Genomic DNA, 18847 nt, shown 5'->3' on the forward strand with positions numbered 1-18847 from the left:
CCGAACTCACAGAAATGGTCCTTGATACCGAACTCACAGAAATGGTCCGTGATACTGAACTCGCGGAAATGGTCCGTGATACTGAACTCACGGAAATGGTCCGTGATACTGAACTCACGGAAATGGTCCGTGATACTGAACTCACGGAAATGGTCCGTGATACTGAACTCACGGAAATGGTCCGTGATACTGAACTCACGGAAATGGTCCGTGATACTGAACTCACGGAAATGTTCCGTGATACTGAACTCACGGAAATGGTCCGTGATACTGAACTCACGGAAATGGTCCGTGATACTGAACTCGCGGAAATGGTCCGTGATACTGAACTCACAGAAATGGTCCGTGATACCGACCTCACAGAAATGGTCCGTGATACTGAACTCACAGAAATGGTCCGTGATACTGAACTCGCGGAAATGGTCCGTGATACTGAACTCGCAGAAATGGTCCGTGATACTGAACTCGCGGAAATGGTCCGTGATACTGAACTCACAGAAATGGTCCGTGATACTGAACTCACAGAAATGGTCCGTGATACTGAACTCACAGAAATGGTCCGTGATACTGAACTCGCAGAAATGGTCCGTGATACTGAACTCGCGGAAATGGTCCGTGATACTGAACTCGCAGAAATGGTCCGTGATACCGAACTCGCGGAAATGGTCCGTGATACTGAACTCACGGAAATGGTCCGTGATACTGAACTCACCGAATTGGTCCCTGATACTGAACTCACCGAAATGGTCCGTGATACTGAACTCACAGAAATGGTCCGTGATACTGAACTCACAGAAATGGTCCGTGATACCGAACTCACAGAAATGGTCCGTGATACCGAACTCGCGGAAATGGTCCGTGATACTGAACTCACAGAAATGGTCCGTGATACTGAACTCACAGAAATGGTCCGTGATACCGAACTCACAGAAATGGTCCGTGATACCGAACTCACAGAAATGGTCCGTGATACTGAACTCGCGGAAATGGTCCGTGTTACTGAACTCACAGAAATGGTCCGTGATACTGAACTCACCGAAATGGTCCGTGATACTGAACTCGCGGAAATAGTCCGTGATACTGAACTCACGGAAATGGTCCGTGATACTGAACTCACAGAAATGGTCCGTGATACTGAATTCACGGAAATGGTCCGTGATACTGAACTCGCGGAAATGGTCCGTGATACTGAACTCACTGAAATGGTCCGTGATACTGAACTCACGGAAATGGTCCGTGATACTGAACTCACGGAAATGGTCCGTGATACTGAACTCACGGAAATGGTCCGTGATACTGAACTCACGGAAATGGTCCGTGATACTGAACTCGCGGAAATGGTCCGTGATACTGAACTCACCGAAATGGTCCGTGATACCGAACTCACAGAAATGGTCCTTGATACTGAACTCACAGAAATGGTCCGTGATACTGAACTCGCGGAAATGGTCCGTGATACTGAACTCGCAGAAATGGTCCGTGATACCGAACTCGCGGAAATGGTCCGTGATACTGAACTCACAGAAATGGTCCGTGATACTGAACTCACAGAAATGGTCCGTGATACTGAACTCGCGGAAATGGTCCGTGATACTGAACTCACAGAAATGGTCCGTGATACTGAACTCACAGAAATGGTCCGTGATACTGAACTCACCGAAATGGTCCGTGATACTGAACTCGCGGAAATTATCCGTGATACTGAACTCACAGAAATGGTCCGTGATACTGAACTCACCGAAATGGTCCGTGATACTGAACTCACCGAAATGGTCCGTGATACTGAACTCACAGAAATGGTCCGTGATACTGAACTCACAGAAATGGTCCGTGATACTGAACTCACAGAAATGGTCCGTGATACTGAACTCACCGAAATGGTCCGTGATACTGAACTCGCGGAAATGGTCCGTGATACCGAACTCGCGGAAATGGAACTCACAGAAATGGTCCGTGATACTGAACTCACCGAAATGGTCCGTGATACTGAACTCGCGGAAATGGTCCGTGTTACTGAACTCACAGAAATGGTCCGTGATACTGAACTCGCAGAAATGGTCCGTGATACCGAACTCGCGGAAATGGTCCGTGATACTGAACTCACAGAAATGGTCCGTGATACTGAACTCACCGAAATGGTCCGTGATACTGAACTCGCGGAAATGGTCCGTGTTACTGAACTCGCGGAAATGGTCCGTGATACTGAACTCACAGAAATGGTCCGTGATACTGAACTCACCGAAATGGTCCGTGATACTGAACTCGCGGAAATGGTCCGTGTTACTGAACTCACAGAAATGGTCCGTGATACTGAACTCACCGAAATGGTCCGCGATACTGAACTCGCGGAAATGGTCCGTGATACTGAACTCACGGAAATGGTCCGTGATACTGAACTCACGGAAATGGTCCGTGATACTGAACTCACGGAAATGGTCCGTGATACTGAACTCACGGAAATGGTCCGTGATACTGAACTCACGGAAATGGTCCGTGATACTGAACTCGCGGAAATGGTCCGTGATACTGAACTCGCGGAAATGGTCCGTGATACTGAACTCGCGGAAATGGTCCGTGATACTGAACTCACAGAAATGGTCCGTGATACCGAACTCACAGAAATGGTCCTTGATACTGAACTCACAGAAATGGTCCGTGATACTGAACTCGCGGAAATGGTCCGTGATACTGAACTCGCAGAAATGGTCCGTGATACCGAACTCGCGGAAATGGTCCGTGATACTGAACTCACAGAAATGGTCCGTGATACTGAACTCACAGAAATGGTCCGTGATACTGAACTCGCGGAAATGGTCCGTGATACTGAACTCACAGAAATGGTCCGTGATACTGAACTCACGGAAATGGTCCGTGATACTGAACTCACGGAAATGGTCCGTGATACTGAACTCACGGAAATGGTCCGTGAGACTGAACTCGCGGAAATGGTCCGTGATACTGAACTCACAGAAATGGTCCGTGATACCGAACTCACAGAAATGGTCCTTGATACTGAACTCACAGAAATGGTCCGTGATACCGAACTCACAGAAATGGTCCTTGATACCGAACTCACAGAAATGGTCCTTGATACTGAACTCACAGAAATGGTCCGTGATACTGAACTCACAGAAATGGTCCGTGATACCGAACTCACAGAAATGGTCCTTGATACCGAACTCACAGAAATGGTCCTTGATACTGAACTCACAGAAATGGTCCGTGATACTGAACTCGCGGAAATGGTCCGTGATACTGAACTCACGGAAATGGTCCGTGATACTGAACTCACAGAAATGGTCCGTGATACTGAACTCACGGAAATGGTCCGTGATACTGAACTCACGGAAATGGTCCGTGATACTGAACTCACGGAAATGGTCCGTGATACTGAACTCACGGAAATGTTCCGTGATACTGAACTCACGGAAATGGTCCGTGATACTGAACTCACGGAAATGGTCCGTGATACTGAACTCGCGGAAATGGTCCGTGATACTGAACTCACAGAAATGGTCCGTGATACCGACCTCACAGAAATGGTCCGTGATACTGAACTCACAGAAATGGTCCGTGATACTGAACTCGCGGAAATGGTCCGTGATACTGAACTCGCAGAAATGGTCCGTGATACTGAACTCGCGGAAATGGTCCGTGTTACTGAACTCACAGAAATGGTCCGTGATACTGAACTCACCGAAATGGTCCGTGATACTGAACTCGCGGAAATAGTCCGTGATACTGAACTCACGGAAATGGTCCGTGATACTGAACTCACAGAAATGGTCCGTGATACTGAATTCACGGAAATGGTCCGTGATACTGAACTCGCGGAAATGGTCCGTGATACTGAACTCACTGAAATGGTCCGTGATACTGAACTCACGGAAATGGTCCGTGATACCGAACTCACAGAAATGGTCCTTGATACTGAACTCACAGAAATGGTCCGTGATACTGAACTCGCGGAAATGGTCCGTGATACTGAACTCGCGGAAATGGTCCGTGATACCGAACTCGCGGAAATGGTCCGTGATACTGAACTCACAGAAATGGTCCGTGATACTGAACTCACGGAAATGGTCCGTGATACTGAACTCGCGGAAATGGTCCGTGATACTGAACTCACCGAAATGGTCCGTGATACTGAACTCACAGAAATGGTCCGTGATACTGAACTCGCGGAAATTCTCCGTGATACTGAACTCACCGAAATGGTCCGTGATACTGAACTCACCGAAATGGTCCGTGATACTGAACTCACCGAAATGGTCCGTGATACTGAACTCACAGAAATGGTCCGTGATACTGAACTCACAGAAATGGTCCGTGATACTGAACTCACAGAAATGGTCCGTGATACTGAACTCACCGAAATGGTCCGTGATACTGAACTCGCGGAAATGGTCCGTGATACCGAACTCGCGGAAATGGTCCGTGATACCGAACTCACCGAAATGGTCCGTGATACTGAACTCACAGAAATGGTCCGTGATACTGAACTCACAGAAATGGTCCGTGATACCGAACTCACAGAAATGGTCCGTGATACCGAACTCACAGAAATGGTCCGTGATACTGAACTCACCGAAATGGTCCGTGATACTGAACTCACCGAAATGGTCCGTGATACTGAACTCACAGAAATGGTCCGTGATACCGAACTCACAGAAATGGTCCGTGATACTGAACTCACAGAAAAGGTCCGTGATACTGAACTCACAGAAATGGTCCGTGATACTGAACTCACTGAAATGGTCCGTGATACTGAACTCACAGAAATGGTCCGTGATACTGAACTCACAGAAATGGTCCGTGATACCGAACTCACAGAAATGGTCCGTGATACTGAACTCGCGGAAATGGTCCGTGATACTGAACTCACCGAAATGGTCCGTGATACCGAACTCGCAGAAATGGTCCGTGATACCGAACTCGCGGAAATGGTCCGTGATACTGAACTCACAGAAATGGTCCGTGATACTGAACTCACCGAAATGGTCCGTGATACTGAACTCGCGGAAATGGTCCGTGTTACTGAACTCACAGAAATGGTCCGTGATACTGAACTCACCGAAATGGTCCGTGATACTGAACTCGCGGAAATAGTCCGTGATACTGAACTCACGGAAATGGTCCGTGATACTGAACTCACAGAAATGGTCCGTGATACTGAACTCACAGAAATGGTCCGTGATACTGAACTCGCGGAAATGGTCCGTGATACTGAACTCGCAGAAATGGTCCGTGATACCGAACTCGCGGAAATGGTCCGTGATACTGAACTCACAGAAATGGTCCGTGATACTGAACTCACAGAAATGGTCCGTGATACTGAACTCGCGGAAATGGTCCGTGATACTGAACTCACAGAAATGGTCCGTGATACTGAACTCACGGAAATGGTCCGTGATACTGAACTCACGGAAATGGTCCGTGATACTGAACTCACGGAAATGGTCCGTGATACTGAACTCACGTAAATGGTCCGTGATACTGAACTCACGGAAATGGTCCGTGATACTGAACTCACGGAAATGGTCCGTGATACTGAACTAACGGAAATGGTCCGTGATACTGAACTCACGGAAATGGTCCGTGATTCTGAACTCGCGGAAATGGTCCGTGATACCGAACTCACAGAAATGGTCCTTGATACTGAACTCACAGAAATGGTCCGTGATACTGAACTCGCGGAAATGGTCCGTGATACTGAACTCACGGAAATGGTCCGTGATACTGAACTCACAGAAATGGTCCGTGATACTGAACTCACGGAAATGGTCCGTGATACTGAACTCACGGAAATGGTCCGTGATACTGAACTCACGGAAATGTTCCGTGATACTGAACTCACGGAAATGGTCCGTGATACTGAACTCGCGGAAATGGTCCGTGATACTGAACTCACAGAAATGGTCCGTGATACCGACCTCACAGAAATGGTCCGTGATACTGAACTCACAGAAATGGTCCGTGATACTGAACTCGCGGAAATGGTCCGTGATACTGAACTCGCAGAAATGGTCCGTGATACTGAACTCGCGGAAATGGTCCGTGATACTGAACTCGCAGAAATGGTCCGTGATACCGAACTCGCGGAAATGGTCCGTGATACTGAACTCACGGAAATGGTCCGTGATACTGAACTCACCGAATTGGTCCCTGATACTGAACTCACCGAAATGGTCCGTGATACTGAACTCACAGAAATGGTCCGTGATACGGAACTCACAGAAATGGTCCGTGATACCGAACTCACAGAAATGGTCCGTGATACCGAACTCGCGGAAATGGTCCGTGATACCGAACTCACCGAAATGGTCCGTGATACTGAACTCACAGAAATGGTCCGTGATACTGAACTCACAGAAATGGTCCGTGATACCGAACTCACAGAAATGGTCCGTGATACCGAACTCACAGAAATGGTCCGTGATACTGAACTCGCGGAAATGGTCCGTGTTACTGAACTCACAGAAATGGTCCGTGATACTGAACTCACCGAAATGGTCCGTGATACTGAACTCGCGGAAATAGTCCGTGATACCGAACTCTCGGAAATGGTCCGTGATACCGAGCTCGCGGAAATGGTCCGTGATACTGAACTCACGGAAATGGTCCGTGATACTGAACTCGCGGAAATGGTCCGTGATACCGAACTCACAGAAATGGTCCGTGATACCGAACTCGCGGAAATGGTCCGTGATACTGAACTCACGGAAATGGTCCGTGATACTGAACTCACGGAAATGGTCCGTGATACTGAACTCACGGAAATGGTCCGTGATACTGAACTCACCGAAATGGTCCGTGATACCGAACTCACAGAAATGGGGTCCGTGATACCGGACTCGCGGAAATGGTCCGTGATACCGAACTCGCGGAAATGGTCCGTGATACCGAACTCACAGAAATGGTCCGTGATACCGAACTCGCGGAAATGGTCCGTGATACTGAACTCACGGAAATGGGGTCCGTGATACTGAATTCACGGAAATGGTCCGTGATACCGAACTCACAGAATGGGGTCCGTGATACTGAATTCACGGAAATGGTCCGTGATACTGAACTCGCGGAAATGGTCCGTGATACTGAACTCGCGGAAATGGTCCGTGATACTGAACTCGCGGAAATGGTCCGTGATACTGAACTCACGGAAATGGTCCGTGATACTGAACTCACGGAAATGGTCCGTGATACTGAACTCACGGAAATGGTCCGTGATACTGAACTCACGGAAATGGTCCGTGATACTGAACTCACGGAAATGGTCCGTGATACTGAACTCACGGAAATGGTCCGTGATACTGAACTCACGGAAATGGTCCGTGATACTGAACTCACAGAAATGGTCCGTGATACCGACCTCACAGAAATGGTCCGTGATACTGAACTCACAGAAATGGTCCGTGATACTGAACTCGCGGAAATGGTCCGTGATACTGAACTCGCAGAAATGGTCCGTGATACTGAACTCGCGGAAATGGTCCGTGATACTGAACTCGCAGAAATGGTCCGTGATCCCGAACTCGCGGAAATGGTCCGTGATACTGAACTCACGGAAATGGTCCGTGATACTGAACTCACCGAATTGGTCCCTGATACTGAACTCACCGAAATGGTCCGTGATACTGAACTCGCGGAAATGGTCCGTGATACTGAACTCACGGAAATGGTCCGTGATACTGAACTCACCGAATTGGTCCCTGATACTGAACTCACCGAAATGGTCCGTGATACTGAACTCACAGAAATGGTCCGTGATACTGAACTCACAGAAATGGTCCGTGATACCGAACTCACAGAAATGGTCCGTGATACCGAACTCGCGGAAATGGTCCGTGATACCGAACTCACCGAAATGGTCCGTGATACTGAACTCACAGAAATGGTCCGTGATACTGAACTCACAGAAATGGTCCGTGATACTGAACTCACAGAAATGGTCCGTGATACTGAACTCACCGAAATGGTCCGTGATACTGAACTCACCGAAATGGTCCGTGATACTGAACTCACAGAAATGGTCCGTGATACCGAACTCACAGAAATGGTCCGTGATACCGAACTCACAGAAATGGTCCGTGATACTGAACTCACAGAAATGGTCCGTGATACCGAACTCGCGGAAATGGTCCGTGATACTGAACTCACGGAAATGGTCCGTGATACTGAACTCGCGGAAATGGTCCGTGATACCGAACTCACAGAAATGGTCCGTGATACCGAACTCGCGGAAATGGTCCGTGATACTGAACTCACGGAAATGGTCCGTGATACTGAACTCACGGAAATGGTCCGTGATACTGAACTCACGGAAATGGTCCGTGATACTGAACTCACCGAAATGGTCCGTGATACCGAACTCACAGAAATGGGGTCCGTGATACCGGACTCGCGGAAATGGTCCGTGATACCGAACTCGCGGAAATGGTCCGTGATACCGAACTCACAGAAATGGTCCGTGATACCGAACTCGCGGAAATGGTCCGTGATACTGAACTCACAGAAATGGTCCGTGATACCGAACTCACAGAAATGGTCCGTGATACCGAACTCGCGGAAATGGTCCGTGATACTGAACTCACAGAAATGGTCCGTGATACTGAACTCACAGAAATGGTCCGTGATACTGAATTCACGGAAATGGTCCGTGATACTGAACTCGCGGAAATGGTCCGTGATACTGAACTCACGGAAATGGTCCGTGATACTGAACTCACGGAAATGGTCCGTGATACTGAACTCACGGAAATGGTCCGTGATACTGAACTCACGGAAATGGTCCGTGATACTGAACTCACGGAAATGGTCCGTGATACTGAACTCACGGAAATGGTCCGTGATACTGAACTCACGGAAATGGTCCGTGATACTGAACTCACGGAAATGGTCCGTGATACTGAACTCACAGAAATGGTCCGTGATACCGACCTCACAGAAATGGTCCTTGATACTGAACTCACAGAAATGGTCCGTGATACTGAACTCGCGGAAATGGTCCGTGATACTGAACTCGCAGAAATGGTCCGTGATACTGAACTCGCGGAAATGGTCCGTGATACTGAACTCGCAGAAATGGTCCGTGATCCCGAACTCGCGGAAATGGTCCGTGATACTGAACTCACGGAAATGGTCCGTGATACTGAACTCACCGAATTGGTCCCTGATACTGAACTCACCGAAATGGTCCGTGATACTGAACTCGCGGAAATGGTCCGTGATACTGAACTCACGGAAATGGTCCGTGATACTGAACTCACCGAATTGGTCCCTGATACTGAACTCACCGAAATGGTCCGTGATACTGAACTCACAGAAATGGTCCGTGATACTGAACTCACAGAAATGGTCCGTGATACCGAACTCACAGAAATGGTCCGTGATACCGAACTCGCGGAAATGGTCCGTGATACCGAACTCACCGAAATGGTCCGTGATACTGAACTCACAGAAATGGTCCGTGATACTGAACTCACAGAAATGGTCCGTGATACTGAACTCACAGAAATGGTCCGTGATACTGAACTCACCGAAATGGTCCGTGATACTGAACTCACCGAAATGGTCCGTGATACTGAACTCACAGAAATGGTCCGTGATACCGAACTCACAGAAATGGTCCGTGATACCGAACTCACAGAAATGGTCCGTGATACTGAACTCACAGAAATGGTCCGTGATACTGAACTCACTGAAATGGTCCGTGATACTGAACTCACAGAAATGGTCCGTGATACTGAACTCACAGAAATGGTCCGTGATACCGAACTCACAGAAATGGTCCGTGATACTGAACTCGCGGAAATGGTCCGTGATACTGAACTCACCGAAATGGTCCGTGATACCGAACTCGCAGAAATGGTCCGTGATACCGAACTCGCGGAAATGGAACTCACAGAAATGGTCCGTGATACTGAACACACCGAAATGGTCCGTGATACTGAACTCGCGGAAATGGTCCGTGTTACTGAACTCACAGAAATGGTCCGTGATACTGAACTCGCAGAAATGGTCCGTGATACCGAACTCGCGGAAATGGTCCGTGATACTGAACTCACAGAAATGGTCCGTGATACTGAACTCACCGAAATGGTCCGTGATACTGAACTCGCGGAAATGGTCCGTGTTACTGAACTCGCGGAAATGGTCCGTGATACTGAACTCACAGAAATGGTCCGTGATACTGAACTCACCGAAATGGTCCGTGATACTGAACTCGCGGAAATGGTCCGTGTTACTGAACTCACAGAAATGGTCCGTGATACTGAACTCACCGAAATGGTCCGCGATACTGAACTCGCGGAAATGGTCCGCGATACTGAACTCACGGAAATGGTCCGTGATACTGAACTCACGGAAATGGTCCGTGATACTGAACTCACGGAAATGGTCCGTGATACTGAACTCACGGAAATGGTCCGTGATACTGAACTCACGGAAATGGTCCGTGATACTGAACTCACGGAAATGATCCGTGATACTGAACTCACGGAAATGGTCCGTGATACTGAACTCACGGAAATGGTCCGTGATACTGAACTCGCGGAAATGGTCCGTGATACTGAACTCACAGAAATGGTCCGTGATACCGAACTCACAGAAATGGTCCTTGATACTGAACTCACAGAAATGGTCCGTGATACTGAACTCGCGGAAATGGTCCGTGATACTGAACTCGCAGAAATGGTCCGTGATACCGAACTCGCGGAAATGGTCCGTGATACTGAACTCACAGAAATGGTCCGTGATGCTGAACTCACAGAAATGGTCCGTGATACTGAACTCGCGGAAATGGTCCGTGATACTGAACTCACAGAAATGGTCCGTGATACTGAACTCACAGAAATGGTCCGTGATACTGAACTCGCGGAAATTATCCGTGATACTGAACTCACAGAAATGGTCCGTGATACTGAACTCACCGAAATGGTCCGTGATACTGAACTCACCGAAATGGTCCGTGATACTGAACTCACGGAAATGGTCCGTGATACTGAACTCACGGAAATGGTCCGTGATACTGAACTCACAGAAATGGTCCGTGATACTGAACTCACAGAAATGGTCCGTGATACTGAACTCGCGGAAATGGTCCGTGATACTGAACTCACAGAAATGGTCCGTGATACTGAACTCACAGAAATGGTCCGTGATACTGAATTCACGGAAATGGTCCGTGATACTGAACTCGCGGAAATGGTCCGTGATACTGAACTCGCAGAAATGGTCCGTGATACTGAACTCACTGAAATGGTCCGTGATACTGAACTCACGGAAATGGTCCGTGATACTGAACTCACGGAAATGGTCCGTGATACTGAACTCACGGAAATGGTCCGTGATACTGAACTCACGGAAATGGTCCGTGATACTGAACTCGCGGAAATGGTCCGTGATACTGAACTCACGGAAATGGTCCGTGATACTGAACTCGCGGAAATGGTCCGTGATACCGAACTCACAGAAATGGTCCGTGATACCGAACTCGCGGAAATGGTCCGTGATACTGAACTCACGGAAATGGTCCGTGATACTGAACTCACGGAAATGGTCCGTGATACTGAACTCACGGAAATGGTCCGTGATACTGAACTCACCGAAATGGTCCGTGATACCGAACTCACAGAAATGGGGTCCGTGATACCGGACTCGCGGAAATGGTCCGTGATACTGAACTCGCGGAAATGGTCCGTGATACCGAACTCACAGAAATGGTCCGTGATCCCGAACTCACCGAAATGATCCGTGATACTGAACTCACGGAAATGGTCCGTGATACTGAACTCACGGAAATGGTCCGTGATACTGAACTCACCGAAATGGTCCGTGATACTGAACTCGCGGAAATGGTCCGTGTTACTGAACTCACAGAAATGGTCCGTGATACTGAACTCACCGAAATGGTCCGCGATACTGAACTCGCGGAAATGGTCCGTGATACTGAACTCACGGAAATGGTCCGTGATACTGAACTCACTGAAATGGTCCGTGATACTGAACTCACGGAAATGGTCCGTGATACTGAACTCACGGAAATGGTCCGTGATACTGAACTCACGGAAATGGTCCGTGATACTGAACTCACGGAAATGGTCCGTGATACTGAACTCGCGGAAATGGTCCGTGATACTGAACTCACAGAAATGGTCCGTGATACCGAACTCACAGAAATGGTCCTTGATACTGAACTCACAGAAATGGTCCGTGATACTGAACTCGCGGAAATGGTCCGTGATACTGAACTCGCAGAAATGGTCCGTGATACCGAACTCGCGGAAATGGTCCGTGATACTGAACTCACAGAAATGGTCCGTGATACTGAACTCACAGAAATGGTCCGTGATACTGAACTCGCGGAAATGGTCCGTGATACTGAACTCACAGAAATGGTCCGTGATACTGAACTCACAGAAATGGTCCGTGATACAGAACTCGCGGAAATTATCCGTGATACTGAACTCACAGAAATGGTCCGTGATACTGAACTCACAGAAATGGTCCGTGATACTGAACTCACGGAAATGGTCCGTGATACTGAACTCACGGAAATGGTCCGTGATACTGAACTCGCGGAAATTATCCGTGATACTGAACTCACAGAAATGGTCCGTGATACTGAACTCACAGAAATGGTCCGTGATACTGAACTCACGGAAATGGTCCGTGATACTGAACTCGCGGAAATGGTCCGTGATACTGAACTCACTGAAATGGTCCGTGATACTGAACTCACGGAAATGGTCCGTGATACTGAACTCACGGAAATGGTCCGTGATACTGAACTCACGGAAATGGTCCGTGATACTGAACTCGCGGAAATGGTCCGTGATACTGAACTCACGGAAATGGTCCGTGATACTGAACTCGCGGAAATGGTCCGTGATACCGAACTCACAGAAATGGTCCGTGATACCGAACTCGCGGAAATGGTCCGTGATACTGAACTCACGGAAATGGTCCGTGATACTGAACTCACGGAAATGGTCCGTGATACTGAACTCACGGAAATGGTCCGTGATACTGAACTCACCGAAATGGTCCGTGATACCGAACTCACAGAAATGGGGTCCGTGATACCGGACTCGCGGAAATGGTCCGTGATACTGAACTCGCGGAAATGGTCCGTGATACCGAACTCACCGAAATGATCCGTGATACTGAACTCACGGAAATGGTCCGTGATACTGAACTCACGGAAATGGTCCGTGATACCGAACTGGTGGAAATGGTCCGTGATACTGAACTCACCGAAATGGTCCGTGATACTGAACTCACCGAAATGGTCCGTGATACTGAACTCACGGAAATGGTCCGTGATACCGAACTCACAGAAATGGTCCGTGATACTGAACTCGCGGAAATGGTCCGTGATACTGAACTCAAGGAAATGGTCCGTGATACCGAACTCAAGGAAATGGTCCGTGATACCGAACTCACAGAAATGGTCCGTGATACTGAACTCACCGAAATGGTCCGTGATACTGAACTCACAGAAATGGTCCGTGATACTGAACTCACAGAAATGTTCCGTGATACTGAACTCACCGAAATGGTCCGTGATACTGAACTCAAGGTAATGGTCCGTGATACTGAACTCACCGAAATGGTCCGTGATACCGAACTCACAGAAATGGTCCGTGATACTGAACTCACAGAAATGGTCCGTGATACCGAACTGGTGGAAAATATCCAGTATTAAAACCCAAACATGTAATATTTTGTCGTAGAAAGTGTATGTGTTTTCACTAATGTGTTGCTCCTCCCTTAACATTCCATTTTTCCTGCTTCTCCTTCGCAGGCCCTTAGTTAAAGATCGATTTATGGCCCCAGACTTTGAAATCGTTCGAAGGCTGCTGACTGAAGAAAAGGCAAGTTATTACTGCATCAGACACTTCACAGGTTTACAGACACCTCAAGGGTTTACAGACGCCTAGGAGCATAGGAACAGGAGCAGGCCATTCAACCCCTCGACCCTATTCTGCCGTTCAGTTATACCCATGGCTGATCTGTATCATAACTCCATCTACCCGCCTTGGTACTGTAACCCTTAATACCCTTACCTAACAAAAATCTGTCAATCTCAGTTTTGAAATTTTCAATTGACCCCCAGCCTCATCAGCTTTCTGGGGGAAGAGAGTTCCAGATTTCCACTCCCCTTTGTGTGAAGAAAAGCTTCCTGACATCACCCCTGAACGGCCTAGCTCCAATTTTAATGTAATGCCCCCTTGTTCTGGACTATCCTACCACAGGAAATAGTTTCTCTCTATCTACCCTATCAAATCCTTTAATCATTTTAATCACCTCATTTAGATCACCCCTTACTCTTCTGTACTCGAGGGGATACAAACCTAGTCTATGTAACTTGTCCTCATAATTTAACCCTTTTAGCCCACGTATCATTCTGGTGAATCTGTGCTGCACCCCCTCAAAGGCCAATATATCCTTCCTGAGGTGCGGTGCCCAGAACTGAACGCAATCTCCAGATGGGGTCTAACCAGAGCTTTATATAACTGTAACATTACTTCCACCCCTTTGTCCACTAGCTTTTAGTGATTTCTGTACTTGGACCCCTAAATCTCTCTGCTCCCCCACAGTTCCGAGCTTCTCACCATTTAGAAAATACTCTGATCTCTCTTTCTTAGGTCCAAAGTGGATGACCTCACACTTCCCCACATTGAACTCCATCTGCCACAGTTTTGCTCACTCATTTAATCTATCAATGTCCCTTTGCAACTTTCTGCTCCCATCTACACTATTTATTGTGCCACCTAACTTAGTGCCATCAGCAAACATAGATACGACTCTCCATTCCTTTATCCAAATCATTTATAAATAGTGAAAAGCTGAGGCCCCAGTACAGATCCCTGGGGGACACCACTAGTCACATCCTGCCAATTGGAGTACATTCCCATTATCGTACTCTCTGGGCCCGATTTTAGCACCCGCTACCGGGTGCGTTCTCGGCAGGGGCCCCCCGAAAATCCCGAAATCCAGGTGCGGGACCGGATCGCGCCTCGATCCCGCCCACTTCCGGGTTCCCCAATGACGCGCCGGCGTGCACGCGCAGCCCCCGCTGGTGGGAATCCCGCAGGCAATTAAAGCCAGCGGGATGCCACTTGAGTGTATTTACTTTGCTATTTCAGGTCATTAACTGACCTGATTAAGGGACTGTGTGTGATTTTGGATAAACATGGGACTGTTTCCCACACTGGGGGAAACACTCCCAGTTGAAATGGACGTGTTGCAGCTGTCAGCCTGTGGCAGCTGCAAAGGTCCATTTGACAGGTTGGGGGGGAGACCCTCAGCCATTGCAAGAGGCCGCTCTGTCACTTGGGACAAAGTTTGGCCTCCACCACCCTCCTCCTGACGGTCAAAGTCACCAACCTGCACACTTACCCCGGGGTCCGGAGACATGTACCTACCTTGCGGACCCCCTCAGATGTACATCTTGCGGATGGGGGCCGCCGTAGCTGCAGTCATGACCTCCTCGGAGGGCGAACAGCATCACCAGCCTCACCATCCACGCCGTCCACCTCTGACACGTGGAGCTCCACAACAGAGTGCTGTGACACATCCACCTGTACAGCAGGAGGGAGGGCAACCGCAGAGAGAGATGCGTCGCAGAGGGCACTACCCTCGCCACAGGGTCCACAGACCGAGGCTCAGCCTCCTGGACCTCTCTGAGCAGCAGTGCACACGGAGGCTCAGAGTCACTCGACATGTAGCCGTGGACATCTGCAGCCTCTTTCATGCTGAGCTGCTCCTGGCTGGCCCGAGCACCATCTTCTTACCTGTCGCTGTCAAAGTCACCACTGCCCTCCACAACTTCTGCTCCACAGCCTTCCAGGCTGCAACCGGGGACATCCCCGACATCTCTCAGTCGTCTGCGCAGAAGAACCCTGCAAATACACCTACACCCACTCTGCAGTGACACACTGGGTGGCATCAGTGGTGGGTCCTCATAGGGATACCCAGGAGCGGGCATTATTGCACAAACCGGACAGGATTCGCGAAGACATGGCAGTAGTGGTGCCAATATAATGTGTGATGTGAGTTGTTCTTTAATTCAATAGAAGTAAGAACCATGAAAAACCCTCAAACACCCTTGTGCATCCCCTTCATGCTCACGACACGTTTGCCTTACGCTGCCTACTGCACATATGTGATGCATGCCCTGTGGCTGCAGCACAGGTAGTGGCAGGTTGAGTGAGGCTGGCCATGAGAGAGATGCACGAGAGGGTGAGTACTCGCGAGGTGAGTAGGTGCAGGTAAGATGAGGATGAGGTTTGAGTGGGTATGAGGGGTGATGTGACAGAGTAGTGTTGGCAGTGCCGAAGGAGATGTGGGGTGGGGGCAGTGTTGTGGCAGGCGGAGTGTAGGGGAAAGACTACGTGTTCTCACTGTGGCTGACCTACTGAGGTCATTGGAGCGCCTCCTGCACTGTATGCAGGTGGGCGATATGTTGGTGGCGCTGGTGACCTCCTCTGCCACCTTGAGCCAGGCCTTCTTGGTGGCAGAGGCAGGCCGCTTCCTCCCGCCCGCCGAGGGGAAGATCTCTGTCCTCCCCCTCCTCCTCACCCCATCTAATGATACCTGGGGTGAGGCATCATTAAACTGGGAGCTGCCTTCCCCCTGGGCTGCTCCATGATATAATTTTTGCTGTTTGTGGCAGCATCTGTCAGTGGAGGACTGCCCCTTTAAATAGAGCGCCTCCAGCTGACAGATCTTACTGCGCATGCGCAGCCCGCCCGACGCGCAGATCAGCATCGGGGAACCCGGAGGAGCAGGTAAGTGGATCCAATTAGTGTGTTGCCTGCTACGATCGCGCAGGCAACCCACTAATTTCACCGGGCGCGTTGAAAACGCGCCCGCTGGCCCACCCGCCCAGAACCCGCACCCCTGGTAAAATCGGGCCCTCTGTCTCCGAACTCCTAACCAATTCCCTGTCCAAGCCAATAGGTTGCCTCTAATTCCATGTGTCACATTTTTGTTAACAGTCTCTTATGTGGAACCTTATCGAATGCCTTCTGGAAGTCCATATAAATATCATCCATATACACGCCCTTATCTACCACGTTTGTTACTTCCTCAAAAAATTCAACTAGATTCATTAGACATGACTTACCCTTTACAATCCATGCTGACTCTCTCCGATCAGCTCATATTTGTCCAAATGCTCAGTCTCTCTGTCCCTATTAACAGATTCTAGTAACTTCCCCACAACTGACTTTAGACTAATAGGCCTATAATTTCCTGTTTTATCTCTCTTACCCATCTTAAATAATAGAGTGACATTGGCAATTTTCCAATCCAAGGGGACAATTCCTGAATCGAGAGAGTTTTGAAAGATCATGACTAGAGCATCGACAATTTCCTCACCCACTTCTTTTAATACCCTGGGATGGAAACGATTGGGTCCTGGAGATTTGTTTATCTTTAATCCCATTATTTTCTCCATCACCTTTTTTATTACTTATATTGAATCTAGTTTGTTCCTCCCCTTGATTTATTTTTAGTTTTCCTGTACTTTATCCTCATCCTCTACACCCTGTGAAGGCCAATACAAAGTAACTATTTAGTAAGTCTACCATTTCCTGATTTCCAATTACAATATCACCTGTGTCTGTCATTAAGGGCCCACATTACCCTGGGCCACCCTCTTTCTCTTAATATATTTGTAAAAACCTTTAGTGTTGTCCTTGATGTGGACAAATATGAAAAGGACAAAGATAGAACAGGAGTGGAAGTTCTAAATTGGGGAAAGGCCAATTTTACTAAGCTGAGAAGTGATTTAGCAAAAGTGGACTGGAAACAGCTACTTGAAGGTAAATCAGTGTCAGAGCAGTGGGAGATATTCAAGGGGTTCAGAGTAAACATGTTTCCACAAAGAAAAAGGGTGGGACTCCCAAATCTAAAGCCCCCTGGATGACAAGGAACGTACAGGATAAGATAAGGCAGAAAAAGGGAATCTTATGTCAGACACCAAGAGCTCAATACTGCAGAAAGCCTAGAGGAGTATAGAAAGTGCAGGGGTGAAATTAAAAAGGAAATTAGGAAAGCAAAGAGATAGCATGAAAAAATACTGGCAAATAAAATTAAGGAAAACTCAAAAATGTTTTCTAAATACACAAAGAGCAAGAGGATAACTAAGGAAAGAGTAGGGCCCATTAGAGACCAAAAAGGTAACTTATGTGTGGAGGCAGAAGTTATGTGTATGGTTCTTAATGAATACTTTGCGTCTGTCTTTAACAAAAGAGGGGGACAATGCAGACATTGTAGTTAAGGAGGAGGAGTGTGAAATATTGGATGGGATAAACATAGTGAGAGAGGAAGTATTAAAGGGATTAGCATCTTTGAAAGTAGATAAATCGCCAGGCCCGGATGAAATGTATCCCAGGCTGCTAAGAGAAGCAAGGGAGGAAATAGCGGAGGCTCTGATCATCATTTTCCAATCCTCTCTAGCTACAGACATGGTGCCGGAGGTTTGGAGGACTGCTAACGTTGTACCGTTGTTTAAAAATGGAGAAAGGGATAGACCGAGTAATTACAGGCCAGTCAGTCTAACCTCGGTGTTGGGCAAATTATTGGAATCAATTCTGAGGGACAGGATAAATCGTCATTTAGAAAGACATGGGTCAATCAAGGACAGTCAGCATGGATTTGTTAAGGGAAGGTTGTGTCTGACTAACTTGATTAAATTTTTTGAGCAGGTAACAAGGGTCGATGAGGGTAACGCGTTTGATGTAGTGTACATGGATTTTAGCAAGGCTTTTGACAAGGTCCCACATGGCAGACTGGTTAAAAAAGTAAAAGCCCATGGGATCCAAGGGAAAGTGGCAAG

General features: G+C 48.1%; 1 protein-coding gene across 6 annotated transcripts in view; it reads left to right on the forward strand.

The window, feature by feature from the left end:
* LOC137341501 (histidine ammonia-lyase-like) overlaps positions 1-18847 on the forward strand; it is a 98558-nt gene that overhangs the window by 74821 nt on the left and 4890 nt on the right. For 5 of the 6 annotated variants that reach the window (XM_068004618.1, XM_068004621.1, XM_068004617.1 and 2 more), the window contains one exon: positions 13805-13874. The exons of the other annotated variant lie outside the window; for it this stretch is intronic. In XM_068004618.1, the coding sequence (XP_067860719.1) occupies positions 13805-13874 (70 nt within the window). The remainder of the gene's footprint in view (positions 1-13804; positions 13875-18847) is intronic. 6 annotated transcript variants of the gene reach the window in all.

This window comes from Heptranchias perlo, chromosome 24, assembly GCF_035084215.1.
Source record: "Heptranchias perlo isolate sHepPer1 chromosome 24, sHepPer1.hap1, whole genome shotgun sequence".
NCBI lineage: Eukaryota > Metazoa > Chordata > Chondrichthyes > Hexanchiformes > Hexanchidae > Heptranchias > Heptranchias perlo.